The following is a 19,537-nucleotide window of genomic DNA, read 5'->3' on the forward strand; positions in this document are numbered from 1 at the left end:
TTTTTTTAAGTAAGGCAATTGGGGTTAAGTGACTTGCCCAGGGTCACACAGCTAGTAAGTGTTAAGTGTCTGAGGCCGGATTTGAACTCAGGTACTCCTGACTTCAGGGCTGGTGCTCTATCCACTGTGCCACCTAGCTGCCCCAATAAATGCTTTTTCATTCATTCATTTATTCATTCATTATCCATTCTGTAACTTTAAATGTTCATTAGTGATTCTTTCCTTCCAACTCTAACACATTCTTCTTCCTTCCAGACTGACAGCATAGAATCCCCCATCCTCTTCAGCTTTTTCATCTCCCCCTTTTATTTTCTCCTTGAAGTGCTTTCCAGGAGAAATTCATTCTTTCTAATAATCAGAAAGTCAAAAAACATTCTTCCATCGGTGCATTCATAGCAATGATTACTGGCAGAAAACCAAAGACTATGTACTGCATACTTTTTATTGTTCACTTTAATTCTCCTTCCCTTCCATATTTTCTAGAAGTGAGATTCTCAATTCTGACCCTTGATGGTTCTTGATGGTGTCTAGTTTGTGGCTAACTTCTATGACTAACTAATAAAGCAGAATTTCATTGCTGTTCCCTGGTGACTCACCTACCAGGAACTCAGTTGTCTCAGGTTCCCTAGTGATGCTTTATGTGTAATGAGTTTTGTGATCTTCCCTCCTGATAGGACATGCTTTTGCACAGACTGGGATGTCCTCCTTCATTTTTGTCTCTTGAAATACTGAAATTAAACTCAAAAAGCATCCCTCTAGTTGTTAGTGATGTCCCCTCCTCCATCCTTGCTCTTGACTACTTTGTATATATTTTGTGTTTTAATTTGTCTATGTTGCTTCCCCAGCAAGCATAAACTCCTTGAGAACAGGGACCATTTTGTCTTTTAAGACCCCAGAGCCAATCATAGTGCCTCGTCCATGGTGGCCACTTGGTAAAAGTTCCTTGAATTTATCTGAATTGATGTTAGCTTCCTCGGGAGCCTTTGATCCATAATATAACACTCTGGCCAACCCATAATGCAAACAGAAGCTGTCATCGTCTGCTGCCCATGAGATAATCCTGAGTAGAAATAAAATTCCCAGCCCCTTCTCATCTCTTCCTTTCCTCCTCTCCTCACTTTGCTAATTAGACTTCAGGCACTTACTCCAGTATGGTTGATTTTGTATTTCAATACCTTCTGGACCCAATTGATGCTCTATTGGACGTCCAAACTCCTCCCTCCAATTATTATTTTTTTTTTGTATCGTTCATTCACTTGTGCGCTGGACAAATCTTTACTAAGCATCTGTGGTGCATCTGTACTCTGGTACTGAGCATCTGTGTGAGTACAAGGCAGTGTGCTATGCTAGGTACTGTGTCAGACTGCTTTTTAAAGTCTTTCCAGCCTTTCTTCTCCTCACTTGTATGGTCGTCTTTGATCCATAATTAAACAAGTACTGCCAAAGCCTCAATGCAAACAGAAGCTGCTCTAAGCTACTGCCTGTGAGACTGTTACCATTCCCCTTGAAAACAGAGGTTCTTTACTTGGGGTCCCTGCAACATAGCTTTCAGGAGTCCAGAAACTTGGATGAGAATCTCTCTTTCTCGCTCTCATTCCTACTCTCTCTCATGCTCTCTCTCTTCCTTCCTTCCTTCCTTTGTTCATTTGAGCATTTTAGGAAATTTTAGCGTTTCCTGCAATTTTTAAAAAGCATGATTCTGGGAACAGGTCCACAGGGCTCACAAACCACCAAAGGGGTCCATGAGCTTTACTCCCTTCCTCAAAAGCCTTCAGTAACTTCCCATTGACTAGTGGGTAAAGCCCAAATCCCTTAGTCTAGCATTCAAGGTCCTCCACAATCAGGCCCCAACCTACCTTTTCATCTTCTTCTCTACAACAAAAATCCTCAATTTCAGGAAAACTTAACAATTCTCTGAAAGCCCAATCCTTGGTTTGTTCATATGATTCTATCTGGAGTGTCCACTACCTTTGGCTTTTTTTTTTTTGGTTTGTTTAAAAGCTTGATTTAATGGTTCCCAAATTTCCTAAGAGCTCTTATAAACAAAAAGATAGAGAGAGAATAATGCTTATTTTCAATATTTTCATTAATTTTGAAAATGTATTTCAAAGTTACTCCTGTCCCAAGCTGTGAAATAATTTTTCTATTGTTTTATGTATAATGTAGGAGTTACCAAGTTTTATTTCTAAATATCTCTTACAGACCCCTTTTAAAGCAACTGATGATGTTAGCTTTTTTTGGTGTTAGCTTTTTTTTTTTGGGGGGGGGGGTTAGGCAATTGGGGTTAAGTGACTTGCCCAGGGTCACACAGCTAGTAAGTGTTAAGTGTCTGAGGCCGGATTTGAACTCAGGTCGTCCTGAATCCAGGGCCGGTGCTCTATCCACTGCGCCACCTAGCTGCCCCTGGTGTTAGTTTTTTATAAAATCTAAAATAATAATAGTAAGAACATTTAACTTTTCAAATATAAATCAACTTTATGTTGATTAAAAATAAAATACTGTAGGTTAAGGATTTCTAAGACTGACTTGGCCATTCTATCTTAAATCCACTCTCATATTTCATATATAATATTTTATTTTTCCCCCAATTACATTGTTTTAACATGCAACTGGGGGGAATAAATATTAGATATGAAAAAACAATTTAAAAACATTTTTGTTCAAGTTTTGAATTCCAAATTCTATCCCTCCCCTCTCCTCTCCCTGAAATGGTAAGAAATCCAAAATAGTTTATACATGTGCAATCATGTAAAACATATGTCTTAACTTATGGAAGAATCAACCTTTGTTCAAGGACCAGCTAAAAAGCCACCTGTCCATGATCATTTCCCTGACTATCACAGCTGGGAACAACCCTCCCTCACTTTGCAATTTTATTTTATACTCTCATATGACATTTCTCACATATTGACTTGCATCATAGATGTTTATATAGTTGTCTTATCTCTTATGTAATATTGTAGATAATATTCTTTGTAGGTATGGATGATGTATCTTCATATTCCACATAGCAACTAGCACTGTATATTTGCTCAGGAAATGTTTGTTAAATTAACAAATGAATAATAAAAGTTAATAATAATAGCTAGGCTATTGTATAACATTTTAGATTTATAAAATGCTTTACAAGTATCATCTCATTTGATCCTCATGACTACTCTAAGAGGTAGGTGCTATTATCATCCTCCCATTTTATAGATGAGGAGATTGAGGCAGTAAGAAGTTAAGTGACTTGCTCAGGGTCACACAGCTACTAAGTATGTATGACTCCAGGTTGAATATTCTATTCAATGGACCAACTTGGTTTCTGGTAGTCATAATGAATAAATGATGGAAATAAACAATCAATGGCATAATAAATGAAATAAAAATTTTAAATTTGTTGTTGCAACCATCATAGCATGGTGATGACACTGGGTTCTTGAAGGCTTTGCCAGTGAAATGCTGACATTCTAAGCTCTAAGTGCTAGCTTTCTTGTTAGAAGACCCAGACCCAAATCTTGTCTCTGACAATTATTACCTGTCTAACCTTGGGCAAGTCACTTGACTACTGGCTCCAGTTTCTACACAAAAGAAATGGGTTATATTTAAATGACTTCTAAGGTCCCTTCTACTTCTGAGTCTATCACTGATTTTACCCAATGGCTGCATGTTTGTTATTAAAAAACCCACCCACGTTCATCAGATAGGCTCATCAGCAAAGTGGCCATGGAATGATGAACTTTTGGTTATAATCTCTTCCAAAGACTATCTAACAAATCAGAGTGTGTGATCAGCATCAATAGGAGGCATTGTTGTAGTGCGGTTGTTTTCAGTCATGTCTGACTCTTCATGACCCCATCTGGGGGCTTTCCTGGCAAAGATCCTGGAGTTGTTTGCCATTTTCCTCTCCAGTAAGTAATGGAAGACATACAAAAGTGGTAGATGCACAGATCCCTAAAATACGGTACTGTAAAGAAATGCAGTAGTTCTAAAGGCTCTGATTCTATTGACATTTCACAATTTCCCAGCTGCCTGCCTGCTTAATTAATTGTGATGTGTATGAGTTTATAAATCAAATTCCAAGATATTTGGTAAACAAATCATATTGCAAAAAATAACCAATTTTTTACTACCTAACCTCATACAAATTCAACCAAAGTTCATCCTTCAAATCTAGCAGTTCAGTATTTCTTAGACCATCCTGCACTGTGAAGCAGCACTCTTCTCTCCCCATCAATGAACTACAGAAATATCAACATACAAATTTTGAGATTTAAGGGACAAGGTCCAATATAAACATCCCCCTTCATCTTTGAGGCAGCTAGGTTGATAAAGCACTGGACTTGGAGTGAGGAATTGTTTGTCTGTTTCCTCATATATAAAACGGGGCTAATAATAGGAACTATATCGCAGGGTTGTTATGAGGATATTTGTTATGAGATATTTGCAAAGCACTTTGCAAAGCTTAAGCTGTTCCATAAATGCTAATTATTATCATCAATAAAATTATTATTGTTATTATGTTTTGAAAATTCCTTTTTTCTTTTATATGAGATAAATTGGGAGAAAAATTGACTTTAAAATCTTGATTATTATTGGAGATTTCTACAGCTTAAAAGAGAAGTAAAAAACTCAGAGAAGTTACAAAGGGGAGTGATAAAAATGAAGGATTGGAAAAGAGGACTCTAGGTAAAAAAGGAGCTGGAAATTTTATTTTTTTTTGAGGGAGCTTTTACAAAGACATCAACTAGGTAGCTAACTGTCAAATACAACAGCTAGGTTTTATCCATTTCAAATAAATAATTATTTTAAAATAGATTGAAACAACAAGATGATTGGTTTAAGTTGCACTTAAGGGAGAATGTGCTAAGGGTAAAGCCTTAGATTAGTTATCAAAGAGAGAGCCAGGAACTCCCTTTCCTTGAGGATCTTTAAAAGCAGGATAGGTTCATCTGTCTAAAATGTTTTCAAAATGAAGCCTGGCTGGTTTAATGAACTTTGGGAAATGAATTGTGTTGACACTTTTGGTAGAGTACCTTCTTCAGTCAAAGGCATTTATGAAGTATATTAAATGTTTCCACAATGTTTTGAGGTCCAAAGTTTCACTCACTGGGAGAAAGTCCCTGAAATTCATCTTCCAGAAATCTCTGTGCAGTGTCTACAAGTGAGATCCTGGATAATAAGTACTTCCAGATGGAGAAGTTTTAAAAAAAAAAAAGTAAACATGGATGAGTCTTGCACAAAGAGTAGAATAATTAGTCACCAGGAGAGGAACAGAACTCCAGGAAGCTGAAGAGAGGTGGAACCAAGGGAGCCTGGGAGAGAGGGCAAGATCAGAGATACAGGGCAGTGGAAAAGCCAGGGGCTTTACACATGATGATGGTGAATGCTGCTCTCTGCCCTCTCAAGCCAAGACTGGAAGGGGAGTTTACTAGGCAACACCACTCAGACTTCAAGCTGTAGTATTAGTTGTTTAGTTGTTTTTTAGTCGTGCCCAACTCTTCTTTGTTTGTTTGTTTGTTTGTTTTAATTGGGGCAATGAGGGTTAAGTGACTTGCCCAGGGTCACACAGCTAGTGTTAAGTGTTTGAGGCTAGATTTGAACTCAGGTTCTCCTGAATCCAGGGCTAGAGCGCTTTATCCACTGTGCCACCTAGTTGCCCCAAAATTTCAAGTGTATGCCCAACTCTTCTTGACCCCATTTGGGGTTTTCTTGGCAAAGATACTGGAGTGGTTTGCCATTTCCTTCTCCAGCTCATTGTACAGATGAAAAACAGAAGCACAGGATTAAGTGACTTGCCTAGGGTCACACAGCTACCAAGTGACTGAGGCCAGATTTAAACTTGGGTCTTCCTGACTTCAGGCATGGCACTCTATCCACTGCACCACCTAGATGCCCTGTATCATTAGTGTGTAGGCTTAAACTGCCTGTGTCTCTTTACCTACAGGGTTGAAAACATCAAGGGAATGAATGGATAAAGGATTCACAGTCTCCCTTGGAGTCAACGGAGGTGATAGATATTCATGAGCAAATGGGCTAGAAGAAAAAGTGTTATCACATGATTTAAGGTCTTTGCTACTACTTTATTATGTTTTATTAAATGCTTTCTGTTTTGCATTTATATGTCTGTTGGTTTTGTCTAGGAGATTTATGCAATGGGGCCTCAAGAGCTGTGGGTTTGAATAAATGAAAAGTCCCCCAAAGAGCCATAAACATGGCGATAGCATTCAGGAGGGTCATACGCAGGAGGCACGGGAGGGGCAAAGATGTCACTTTTCTAAAATCCAAGTCTAAATAATCCTTACTTCTTTCTGCTTGGGCTTTTAACGTCAGATAATGCATACATTGAGGCAAGACGGAAAGAATACTGGCTTTGGAATCAAAAGACCTGAATTGGAATCTCAGCTCTGTCCCTTACTACCTACGGCATCTCAGGTCAGTCACTTAACCACTCTGGACGTCAGTTTCTTTATCTGTAACATGAGGAGCATGGATTACATTCTCTTCTAATTCTATCTATGACCCTATGGCCTAGTAGATAATAAATAATAGCTAGCATTATATAGTACTTGAACATAATGCAGTAAAGGTAAAAAATGTAAAAGGTAAAAACGTAAAAGAATGACAAAGTATGAGTCGATTAACCTGAGAACAATTAACATCCCAGGGGAACTCTCTGGGACCCTAAGTTACAGATGAGTCAGCAAACTGCATCTATGGTTGGAGCTTCCACACTGGGAGATGCCCATACTGATTATCTCATAGGTCCAGACCAAAGAAAAAGCAATTATCACTTATCTCTTGTCCATGAAAAATCAGTATTTTAAAAACTATTTATTTGAGGAGAGAATAATAAGACTAAAGATTGAACAGTAAATCAATAGCAAATGGGAAGGAATGTATTAATCTGAGGTAGCTACATATCCCATAGAAGATACAACCTTGAATGATTAAAAAAAGTTTCCCTTAAAATATCAGTTGCTATTAATAATCTCAGTTACTTCTATTTTATATGTTCTCATTAAAAATATCAGAGAGCAATTATTTAAATATGTACCTGAAGGATCAGAATGATAGAGATTCGTAGCATTTGCAATTGGTCCTGGAGGATGAAGAGAATTACTTGAAGACCTCTGACTTGCAATGAGGATCCTGCTCTTAGCAGATGGCAGCCGGGACATGGCTCCCAATCCCAGCTGGGGTTTAAGAAGCATGGCAGATCGGTAGAAGGTTGGAGGTACTTCATAGTGGGTATATGGGGGTGAACAAAATTCTTCTTTCCCAGGTCTGTCTGCAACCTACAGAGAAAGAAACAATTAAGATGGTGGGGCATGATGGACAAAGGACTCAGGAGGCCTGGTTTCTAGTTCTAGTTCTACTACCAATTAGCTGTGTGGTAAGTTATACAGTTCCTTCATTTCTAAAATGTTTGATATGGTCTTTTCCAGCTCTGGAGCTGAGCAATATACATAATATTAAGAAGTCATAATGGTAATTGTGCGAGTTTCTGCCTTCAGGGTCTTTTGCATGAGTTTATGAGATGGCATGGGAGTGCTTATCCAAATGGTTAAAACAAAGAGGAAAATTGTCAGAAAATCTAAATAATTATGAAAGCTCACTGTTACTGAAGAGATCTCAATGGCAATGAAGCCTTGCAAATAAGCAGACAGATTCTACCAGTTTATGTGAAGAACACCAGCCCATCAGTAGGCAAGGAACTAAGCCAGCATTGGGAAATGCTGTTACCCAGGAAGAGTGGGCTAATTTTCAAAGCTGCAAATGAAAAGCATATTGTTGGAGAGCCTTGCTACATTTAAATGACTAAAAGTTGAAGGAACCTGAATTAGCCCATCATGTTCTGGATAGCAGATACTTCCTCTTATTGCTTTCTCCTATGATTATGGTAATTATTCCCAGGAAAGTCTGATCAAAGCTTCTCTTTCTCCCCAAAATTTAAGATAAGTATTTTTTCCCTGTACTTAATGGTCTAGATTAGAGTCCTACTTATGAAAAGTCTTTTTAAATGGAAAATCTTACTGCACTGGTAAAGCCTATTAATATTTCCTATATCTAATTTTTATTAAAAATGGAAAAAAAGAGGTGAAAATCATGATTCAATTTCCTTTAAAATTTAATCAAAAATAGTGCCTGGGGCTACACATGCAAAAATATATCGGTTAATTAACTCTGCTATAACTTACAATGCATTTAATATGTCAAACTACTCTCTATTTAGCAATTATAAGCATTTAAACAATACATTTTAATAGAGTCTATAACAGCTTTGATCCTAACTGTTCAAGATAGCATCCCAATTTGACACCCTTTTAATACTGAAAAAGATACAAAATTCTCCATATAACTGCCTTTATTGAAGTGAGAGATTAGATCTTCAAAGCTTTTATTATCAGAATTACATTGTAAAATAGACATGATTGCTACAGTAGATATACCAAATACAGAAAGTGTCAAGTTATGTTCTTACAAAAAAATATTATCTCTTTGCTTTCTGATCTTTTGTGGAGGGGGCAGGGCAGGTCTCTGAATCTACTTTTGTTTTCTCCTTTTTTTTTTATCTTTTTCAAATATATTCCAAAAACCCATTTTTAAAATTTTGGTTGCTGACATAATGATCCCTTGGTCATTGACAATGTGCCACTTTCTAAATAGGTGTTCCCATTTAGGCAATTATTACTGCCAAATTAATCATCTTTGCTAGCCTCCACTTCCCCAGATCCATGTAACAATTTCTGTTGTGTTTTGATCTTCCCTGTACTTCCGCAGTTCTTTGGAAACAGATGTAGTTCTCAGGTCAAACTCACTCTTTCCACGATGACCCCAAGGATACCATTATCTATCATGCCTATTATTTTGTTAGAGAATTTGCCTCCAGTTAAATAACAAATCTCTTAGTGTCAGGAACAGAAATGAGCTTCAAATGTAGAAACCATGCATTTTTAATAGAACAGAGCAACCTGCAAAAAGCTTCAAACCACTCACTTTCATCTCTGTTGACAGAGCACTTGAAGTAGTAGAGTCTGGCCATAAATACACAGATCAATATGAAATGCTTCTCCAATGATGGAAATGTGTTCTTATGGGAAAGTTATTAGATAAAATTTCAAAAAGGAATAAAAGCTACTTTAATAATCTTTTTAATCCTGAAATTAGCAAAAATTAAAATTAAAATCTGATTGGATTAACACAAGGTAGCCACCCCACATAAGGTTTAGGCTATTGTCTCCCTACCTTATGCCCTGGCCATTCCTATCAGCAGGGCTCCTCGATCCAGGTTTATCTCCCTTCATGTACAGAACCACCCACTCAGAAATAGACCAGAGGAATGGCCCAGGGGAGTACCTACTGTGCTAATCTCTCTATGTTCATGGCCCTGCTGTGATACCTACAGGGGAAGGGGGCACTTATCAATAAGGATAGGAAAGCTAGCAGTCTGGAGCTTTTTTGTTCCATTCTCATTTTATTAAAAATGCATGGCTTCTGTATTTGAAACTTACTTCTGTTCCTGTTATTCAGGATTTTGTTATCTTACCAGAGGCAAACTGAAGCCCCCCCCCCCCACTTCAGAATCACACTTGGAGAATTATCTAAGGTCTCTGCCCTGAGATGCCCTTTATGAAAAGGAGCAGGGGTAATTGTTCTAGCCTTTCTGAAATATCACATCACCCATCCCTCTTTTCTTGACCCAAACCTAAGTTACCACAATTCTGTATTCCATTGGTTATTTACCAGCTAGACCATATCTGTCTTCTTTAAAAGAACTAAGAAAGGAAATCACTCCTACCCAGTGGCTCCTTGTCTCCATCCTCTAGCCTAAGAGGAAAAACCGAAGGGGTCTGATTCAATTGAACACACATTTATTGTAAGCATACACTCTGTTGAAGACTCTCTGGTGTTCCAAACAGTATGGAAACAGGAGTCATGGTAAGCAAAAGGGCAGGTCAGGCAGAAGGAAGTGAAAAATCCATCATTCCAATCAGCCATGGAGCAGATAATAATGCCCAGCTGAATGATTGAAGCCATACATATGTGCAAATGACTCTGCTTTTCCAAATCTGGGACGTGATTTCAAAAGGCAGAACAAACTTCTGGGGAATATATGCAATCATAACAAAAATTACCCCCCCCCCGCCAGGGCAATAAGGGTTAAGTGACTTGCCCAGGGTCACACAGCTAGTAAGTGTCAGGTGTCTGAGGCCTGATTTGAACTCAGGTCCTCCTGAATCCAGGGCCAGTGCTTTATCCACTGTGCCACCTAGCTGCCCCTGACACAAATTACTCTTAAATGGGGCAAGGGGGATGCAGAGATAGGAAAGGAGAATTCAATTCAATTCATCAGACATTTATTAAGCAACTGGCATGTACAATGCAAGATGATAGTTTGGGATATACATAGAAACAAAACAAAGAAAGAAAAAGAAACTGGAAGGGAATCAGAGAAATTGGTGATAATTTGGTCTTGTCCCTAGACAAGGTTTCTTTCATTGGATTATTGTAACATGAGTGTTTATTCTCAAAAAATTTCTTATTAGGGGAGAATCTTCCTCTTCAAAAATTCAATCTACATACACTCTATGTCAACTCTGTGTGTGTGTGTGTGTGCTTATATGTCAGAGAGAGTAGGGGGGAGGGAGAGAAAAAGAAAGAAGCAGAAGCAGAAGAAAATGAAGAAGATCCCTCAAAAGAAATCTATTCAAATGGAGATTTGAACAATTTAAGGATATTTATGCTGTCTTCTCCTCTTCACTTGCTTGTTTTGTACTAATATAATAAAGCGATATATAACTGGATTATGAACTACTTTTTTGTTTGTTTTGGGGGATTTTTTTGTGGGGCAATGAGGGTTAAGTGACTTGCCCAGGGTCATACAGCTAGTAAGTGTCAAGTATTTGAGGTTAGATTTGAACTCAGGTCCTTCTGAATCCAGGGCCAGTGCTTTATCCACTGTGCCACCTAGCTGCCCCCATGAACTACTTTTTGAACACATTAGATTATGATGATAAAGACCAGAATTTCAAGTCACCTCTCTTCTCCACTTAAAAGTATCAACCACATCCATTAGCATCAGGTACTTGGTAGAGGAAAACATCTAATTGCCAGATATCATTGTAAACTTCCTGTAGGAGGTAAAACCCAAATCATACACACCAAACTGAGACTTTATTCTCTTACCTCCTGCAAAAACTTCTCACTCATTTGACCAAAATGATGAGCTGGAGGCCTGATCCCAGATACCATCAATCCAGAACTGAAGATTCGTGGTTTCTGCAAGTCTGGTTTGAATTTTTCATAGAGGTTGGTGGCTGGTTTGAGGTCACCACTTGCTGTCTTCTGATCTTTTGACAGGGGCATACCACATGATGGAGCGGTATAAGGAAGGCCCATTGGAACCAATGAAGTATCCACTTGGCCAATGGCCTGAGGATTCCTCCTGATATAAGTGATGATTTTGGGTCTCACGTGTTTGGGTTTAGGTATGATAATGGGCTCTGTTTCCATCTTTTCTTCGGGTCTCTCAACAAAGTCACTCTCAGTCTCTCCCTGGTTGGGAAGAGAGTCCTTGGAATGTACCAAGATTGGCTTGGGAATCCCGCTGTTGCAAGCAGTCTTATTAGGCACTTTAGAAGACATATTCAGTAACTGCGCATTGTCAACGGGAGGTAGGATGGTAGAAGATGACCCTGTGTCATTTTGAAATGGGTTAAGGTCCTTCAGATTGCTACTGGATGATGTGGGCTGGTGGTTTACATCCACAGCTGTCACTGCCTGGAATGGTCGAGGGACACTAAGAGAGCCAACCGCTCTTCCTGCGACTGTCTCCATCTCATTTGGTGCTTCATTGGGAAGGGGTTTGTTTTCAGGAGTGGCAGCTGCCTGATGATCCTTCATTGCCTCTAATCTGCTGTCCTGAGGAATGGGATGTTCAACAGGCACAGTTTCACTGTTTGCTTGACCCAAAGGGTCCAGAACTGAAACTGTGATGTTCTCCATGGTTCTGCCAACTACTGTGCCTTTATGCTCATTAACTTTCAAGGCTTTACTCTCAGTTAGACTGTCAGGAGTAAATACTGTGTGACCATCAGCTATGGGAATGCTATCCAGCACAGCTTCACTCAAGCTCTTAGCTGGGGACAGGATACCTTCACCACTCAGCTGATCACATTCTGTCCCTAAGGCAACAGGGATAAGGGCCCCCAGTTTCTGGGCAGTAGCTACTGAACCTTCACCACACAGAGTACTTATTTTCTTCTCATCGTCACAGCTTCCTCTTTCCAACTCCTTAAGTACTTGGCTTCCATCTACATAAGTGGTTACTTGACTTATGACAGGTTCCACTGCTTCCTCACATGGCCCTCGAAGGGGAGGGCCTCTTCCTCCCTCTTTTTCCTCAATCCATCCTTTCTTCTCCGGTGTCACCATGCTTTCAACCTTAGGCAAGTCCAGGCATTCAACTGGCAGCATCTTTTGCTCCCAAACTATCTCAGGCTTCAAGGACAGTATATTTTTCACTTCCAGTTTGGGCCCCTCTTCTCCCTGACCTAATTGTGCTTTTGACTTATTCAAGATCCCCTCGGGTGCTGTAGTGAAAATGAGAGGAGAATCTCTGTGTGCAGGATGGGGTGTGCTATCAATGCCAATATTCGGAGAATTTCTCCCATCCATGTGGGTCTCTGGGAGAACAGTTTCCTTGGTTTCTGAGGTAGATGGTTTAGGATAAAACACAATCTTTTCCTCTGAGGTATTGTCATTTGGATGAAACACTGCCCTTACAAGGTGATCCGCCGATATCGTCTGTGATTTCTCTGTACTGCCAGCAACGTGATGTGATGATGTTTCAATGGATTCAAGCAAAGCAGGCTGGAAGTGTTTACGAGCCAGGCTACTGGCTTGCTCTTTTGTGAATGCTTCCATTTTTGCAGGGAAGCTGCTTGCCCTTTCCAAAGAATGCCTTTTCAGTTCTTCACTACCCTGGGTTTTGGCCAGTTTCTCCCTAGACATGTGCTGGATAATGTCAGCATCATTTAGAGCAAGAACTTCTGGGTGGGCCCCATGCACAACACTTTTCAGACTGGACAGCTCTGGCCCCTGGATCAGCTGAGGAATCGACAGGATATCCACAGCTTCCTCTGTCATGTACTCTTCACTTAGATCCCTATGTAGACTCGTAGAAGCAAGCTTAAACTCCTTCAGACTCATGGGGCCGCTCTGGGCTTCTTTACCATATCCCTGAAGTTGGTGAAACTCCTTGTGTAGTTGGGTGATAGTCTCTGACCCACTTATGTTTCCATTTCCAATTTCTTCTACAAGACCACATCTCTTGGTCTCACCAACAGAGGGACTGACCTCTGATGTGATTTGGTTGGCATTTGTATCTCCCAGGCTTGGGATGCTTTCATTATTATTTTTCATTCCATTTCTGTTGTCTTGCACCTGAGTATAACATGACTTGTTGGGAACCAATGGGGCACTCATTTTAACCCGTCAGTGGGGAGGTGCCTTTCCTGGTAGCCCAACTAAATCTAAAAGTGCTTTTTTCCAATTGCAAAGCAATTAATTAGAAATTGCTTCTCAGGCTGCTTGGAGTCCCATGTCAGAGTCACATTTTTGTCCTGCTTTAATCATTTTAGAACAGTTCCCAGACCCAAACAATGTTCAGGACATATAGCAGGGTAACTTAGGTTCCTTCTGAATGAGAGCCAATTAGTCCATCTGACCTATAAAGAACAAAAACAACATACTGTTATGTTGGAAGAGGAAGATTCCTAGGAATATTATACAGTTTCATAGTTTATACATTTAAAGTTGAATCATTGTAAGATTTATGGACAGAGGAAGGATTTAGGACCAAAGAACATATAGAAAGCAATACAAAATGTAAAATAGATCATTTTTATTACATAAAATTTAAAAGCTTTTGCACAAACAAAACTAATGTAACCAAGATTATAAATAAGGAAAGCAGAAAATTGGGAAAGAATTTTTTAAATGTATCTCTGATAAAGGGCTCTTTTCCCAAATATATAGAGAACTGAGTCAAACTTATAAAAATATAAGTCATTCCCCAATTGATAAATGGTCAAAGGATATGAAAAGGCAGTTTTCAGACAAAGAAATCAAAGCTAGTTATATTCATATGAAAAAATGCTCTAAATAACTATTGATTAGAGAAATGCAAATTAAAACAATTCTGAGGTATCACCTCACACCTATCAAAGTGGCAAATATAACAAAAAAGGAAAATGTTGGATGTTGGAAGGGATATGGGAAAAGTGGGGTGGTAATGTTGGTAGAGTTGTGAACAGATCCAACCATTTTGGACAGCAATTTGGAATTATGACTAAAGGGCTATCAAACTGTGCATACCCTTCGATCCAGCAATACCACTGCTAGGTTTATATCCCAAAGACATTCCCCCAAATAGAAAACACCTATTTGTACAAAAATATTTATAGCAGCTCTTTTTGTGGCAGGTAAGAATTGGAAATCAAAGGAATGCCCATCAATTGGGGAATGTCTAAACAAGCTATGGTATATGATTATGATGGAATATAATTGTGCTATAAGGAATGACAAGCAGGATGATTTCAGAAAGGCCTAGAAAGACTTGTATAAACTTATGTATAGTGAAGTGAGTAGAACCAGGAGAACATTGTGCACAGAGACAGCAATATTGTTTGACAAAGAACTGTGAACAACAACTATTTTCAGCAAAACAATGCATCTAAGACAATCCCAAAGGACTAAGGATGAAACAAACTATCCACCTCCAAAGACAGAACTGATATTGATTAAACAGAGACTGAAGCACGCCATTTTTCACTTACTTTCTTTCATTTTTTTCTTTTATTCAAGTCTTCTTATACAAAATGACTAATATGGTAATGGTTTACATAACTGCACATGTATAGTCTATATCCGATTGCTTACTGCCTCAGGGAGGGAAGAGGGCAGGGAGGGAGGGAGAGATAAAATTTGGAACTCAAAAATTTAAATAAAAATGTTTATTATGATAAAAAAGGTAAATCAGGAAGAAAGAAAGGAAACAAGTATTAAGGCCCTACTATGTAACAGTCATTGCACTAAGTGCTTTATAATTATTACCTCATTTGATCCTCACAACCCTAAAAGGTAGGTATCATTGTGATCCCCAATTGATAGCTGGAGAAACTGAGGCAGACAGAGCTCAGAGTCCCAGAGCTAGTAAACGTTTTAAGCTGGATTAGAATGAAGGTATTCCTGATTTTAGGTACATCCACAACTCCATTCACTCACCGTACCATGTAACTGCCTCTTGATGATCTAGAATAACATTTTGTCCTTCTAGTCCTAAATAAGGAAGGGAAGGCAGAGAAAGGCTAAGTGATTTGCCCAAGGTCACAAAATTAATAAAGTAGAAGAATCAGGATGTGTACCCAGGGCAAGTGACTAGATCAAGCAACCAAATGAACAGATTTATTCACTCACTACATCTAGAAGTAACAAGATAGAGAGGGAAAGATACTAGACTTATGCTCAGAAGAGAGCTAGATTCTAACCTGTTTCCAACATATACTGGTTAGATCAGGATGAGCAAGTCACTTAATTGATCTGAGCCTCAGTTTCCTTTTCTGGAAAGTGGAGATACCTCTCACAAGGTGGTTGTGAGGCTCTTACAAAATCATATATGTAAACAATTTTGCAAGACTTAAAGCTCTCTATAAACAGCAGTTATTTAATTATTAGTGTTTGAATGTGTGTGTGTGTGTGTGTGTGTGTGAATTATTCACTTCTTTACTATAGGAAGATTTATGTTAACACTTAAACGTGGAGTAAGAACTCCAAATAGTAAAAACAACAACAAATTTCAGGTCTCAATTTTACCAGCAGATATATTTAACTCCTGTGAAAAACAATGTAGTTAACCAGCCAGTATACTCCAGCTTCTAATGAATCAGTGAAAAATATGCAAAACAGGTAGCTCCAATTCTATTGCAGGCATAACAATTATCTTAATAAATCACTCCCAGGAAACCCAAGTTATCAAGTACTTCAGAAGAAAACGGAGAGGACTCTCATCTGATGCCCTACCCTCCCCCAATCATTCCATGTGTTTTGTAAATATGATGGCAGTTGGGGGCTTTTATTGTATTGGAATAAAGCATGAACTAAGGTGTTCCATGGGGTATACTCAAATCCACTTTAACTTCTATTCCCCAACCCCTCAATCCCCATATACACACACACACATTTATATATAACATACATACTTACATATATATACACATATAATATACATACATACTTATATATACACACATTTATTTATATCTATATATACTTACATCAATCCACACATATATAACACATACATACATAGTTATATATATACGCACATACTTATATGTGTGTATACACACACCTATACAAAGGTATCTAGGTAACTTGGTGGATAGATCGCTGGGCCTGGAGTCAGGAAGACCTGAATTCAAATCCAGATTCAGACTCTTTATTAGTTAAATGACCCTGGGCAAATCATTCAACATTTGTTTACCTTAATATACCAGAGAAATAAAAGGCAAAGCACTACAGTATCTTTGCCCAAAAAAACATGCATTGTCCACAGGGTCACAAAGAGTCAGGTACTACCAAATAACAAAACATATACATGCATACACACAAGTGTGTATGTTTGTGCAATATATATGTGTATACGTACCTGTGTATACATATACATATTTGTATATACACATACGTGTATATTCACATACATATTGTTTCCCCCATAGAATTTACACTACTTTAGGGCAGGAACAGTTTCATTTCTATCTTACCATCCCAGCCCCTAGGACAGTGCACAGTGCTTAGTAGGAACTCAATAACTCCTCAATGATTGGCTGATAAATGCCCAGAAAGGTCCAAGATTTCCTACTGGATGGAAAACAAAGAGAAGGGAACTCATGGGAAAGAAATGATTTTCAATGCAATGAGACTAGAATGGGATGACATGAAGCACAGGTTTCAAGGAACATCTAGGAGGTTAGGTATGTTGCTTTTGTCTCTTTAGATGCTTGCTAATGGGTTTTCCCTGCTCATCTTCTTCCTTTTGGATATAAGACTTTTTTATAATGAAAGAAAAAAGTATCGGGGTGGGGCGGGGGGGATGCAGAATTGACCACGGGAAACAATGGTTAAAAAATAATGTGATGCACTGTTAGAATACACATACATGTCATATAAAATATCCTTGGAACCTGTCATCCCTTCCTATACACTTGTAGACAGATAATCTTCTCAGTTTATGGACTTAAGGGGTTATTCAAGGATGGGTACTAGACAATGGAAAAGCCCTAGAGTCCTCAACCAAGTTCACATCTAGGGCAGTCTATGGTGGTAATAATGATGGTGGTCGTGGGTGGATGAGAGGCAGCACTATACCATTCCCTATCAGAGGTGTGGGTTTATTTTTCTTTGTATGATTTTTTATCCCCTATCTCTTATTCTCCCCTTGCAATCTCTCCTCTACTACCTCCATACCACTTGTCTTACCTATTCTTTCTTTACACTATCTTTTTTGCTTCTTTCTTGCCTGTCTTAGAGGCATCTGGGTGGCATAGTGGATAGGATCCTGGGTCCAGAGTCAGGATTGTTTTTTGTTGTTGTTGTTGTTGTTTGTCCTATGTTCTCAACGGACCAATGACATTAGGAAGGTGATGTCTTGACTTGCAAATGAATTGGATTTAAGTGAGGCAGGGCCATTCAAAGTCATTAGCCTCACTCTCTCCCCCAGAGTCATCTGAGTCCAGTGGAAAGACATAGGTTAGGATGACTAGAGATGGCCCTGGATGTAGTGGAAGACCTTGGCCTTTTTAAGCTAAGGTCTTTCCCAGGTCTCAGTTTGTCTGAAGCAACACTCATTCAGTGATTAAAAGCTAGGTAAGCACTGAGGCAAAAAATGGCTTAGTTTTCCTACTCAAAAGAATCCATCTGGGAGGGGAGTCAAGAAGACCCGAGATCAAATATAGCCTCAGACACTTACCAACTAAAGGTGCTTCACCTCTCTCGGTCTCACTTTCCTCAACTGTAAAATGGGAATAATAGTAGCACCTCCCTCCCAGAGTAGTTATAAGGATCAAATGAGATAAGGTGTGCACAGGGTCTGACACCTTGTAGGTGCTTTTTATCAATACTCATTCCATTCCTCTCCATTTCCCTTCTCCTCATTCCTCCTTTCCGTTCCCCCTCTTTCTTGCCCACATTTCCCACTTCTCAGTGCCAACATCTTATGAGATTTGGGCTTCCTAGAGGACTGAAGTCCAATCAGGTGGCTGACTTCCCCTCACACCTGACGGTTGTCCTGCCACAAAACACTCCTTCTCCTTGAGTCACCTATTTTTAGCTTTATTAGATTATAAAATTGTTTCCCTTCAGATTTGTCCTTGAGGCACACATATAACAAGCACATTGAAAGACAGCATCAGGAAGCCACGATAAGACCAAGAAGACACCAGTTTTAAAGGATTCTGTGGCCCAGAGGCCAGCAGAGTAAACCTTGGATAAATGCGTGTGAGAGGAATTCCAACTCCCTCTACCCACCCGCCTTCCCATCCTCCTCTAATTCTATCTAGGTGAAGTAAACCACCTTGGCTGGTCTTGATTTCCAGGATGGTATAAAAGAAAAGACACAGAATAGTTAAACTCCAAACCATTTAGGGATATATAAAAGGCAGGGTACGATATGAACTGACCACAGAAACATATGGTTACATAGTACAACATGTGATAGTGCCATAATATACTATACCTATTTTGTTTTATTTTTTTTAAAGAACTGCTAATTTAGGTCTCAGATGTTGATGCCACAATGAACACTCTAGTAAGATAGAAACAGGACGGAAGCTATTAGTCATTCTCTAAAAGCCATACGTCAGCCCATTTGCTCCTTAAGCATGGAAGGAATATAGACATAGAAGCACACATGGAAGACAGGCATAAGAGAACAACAGTCCACCCACTCTTCAAGACCCTCGTTGTAGTCAGGGCCAAGGCGAGATCACAGGATCACAGAGATGGAGCCAGAAGAGAACACAGAAGTCACATTGTCCAGCTCCTTCATTTTACAGATGATGAAACAGACTGAGACCCAGAGAAATTAAAATTCTTGTCCAAGGTCTCATGATCAAAGGTAGCACTTGAACACAGGCCCTGTGCCTCTATAACCACTGATCTCTCCATCACTGAGATCCAACACGGAAGTCAAGGAAAAGACCCTACCATAGACAGCTTTCTGCAGTCATTTGCCCATACTCAATTTCTGCTCACTGTTTATAGGTAAAGCAAATACACACAAGCTAGTGACATTTTTTCCTGGGAAGAATGGTGATAAAATGAGCATTTTTTTCATTGTAAAGTCAGCGGAGTTATTTGGTTGTGTGATGGCTGCTAATTCAGCAAACTTCCAGCAATTCAGAGTCATGGCCCTGAGAAATTGTTATCCCTTGAAGATGTTTTTTCCACAGGTGCTTGTGTGGGGGTTCTTTGTGTCTCCCAGAGGAGTTAT

At 39.1% G+C, this 19,537-nt stretch overlaps 1 protein-coding gene across 2 annotated transcripts in view; it reads right to left on the reverse strand.

The window, feature by feature from the left end:
- The window catches only part of MTUS2 (microtubule associated scaffold protein 2), a 679,782-nt gene that overhangs the window by 445,601 nt on the left and 214,644 nt on the right, over positions 1-19,537 (reverse strand). For both annotated transcript variants that reach the window (XM_043996074.1, XM_043996073.1), the window contains 2 exons: positions 11,173-13,715; positions 7,040-7,280 (listed from right to left, as the gene is read on the reverse strand). In XM_043996074.1, coding sequence (XP_043852009.1) covers positions 7,040-7,280; positions 11,173-13,473 — 2,542 coding nt within the window. In that variant the 5' untranslated portion in view covers positions 13,474-13,715. The remainder of the gene's footprint in view (positions 1-7,039; positions 7,281-11,172; positions 13,716-19,537) is intronic.

The sequence above is a fragment of the Dromiciops gliroides genome, chromosome 3 (genome assembly GCF_019393635.1).
Source record: "Dromiciops gliroides isolate mDroGli1 chromosome 3, mDroGli1.pri, whole genome shotgun sequence".
Classification (NCBI taxonomy): domain Eukaryota; kingdom Metazoa; phylum Chordata; class Mammalia; order Microbiotheria; family Microbiotheriidae; genus Dromiciops; species Dromiciops gliroides.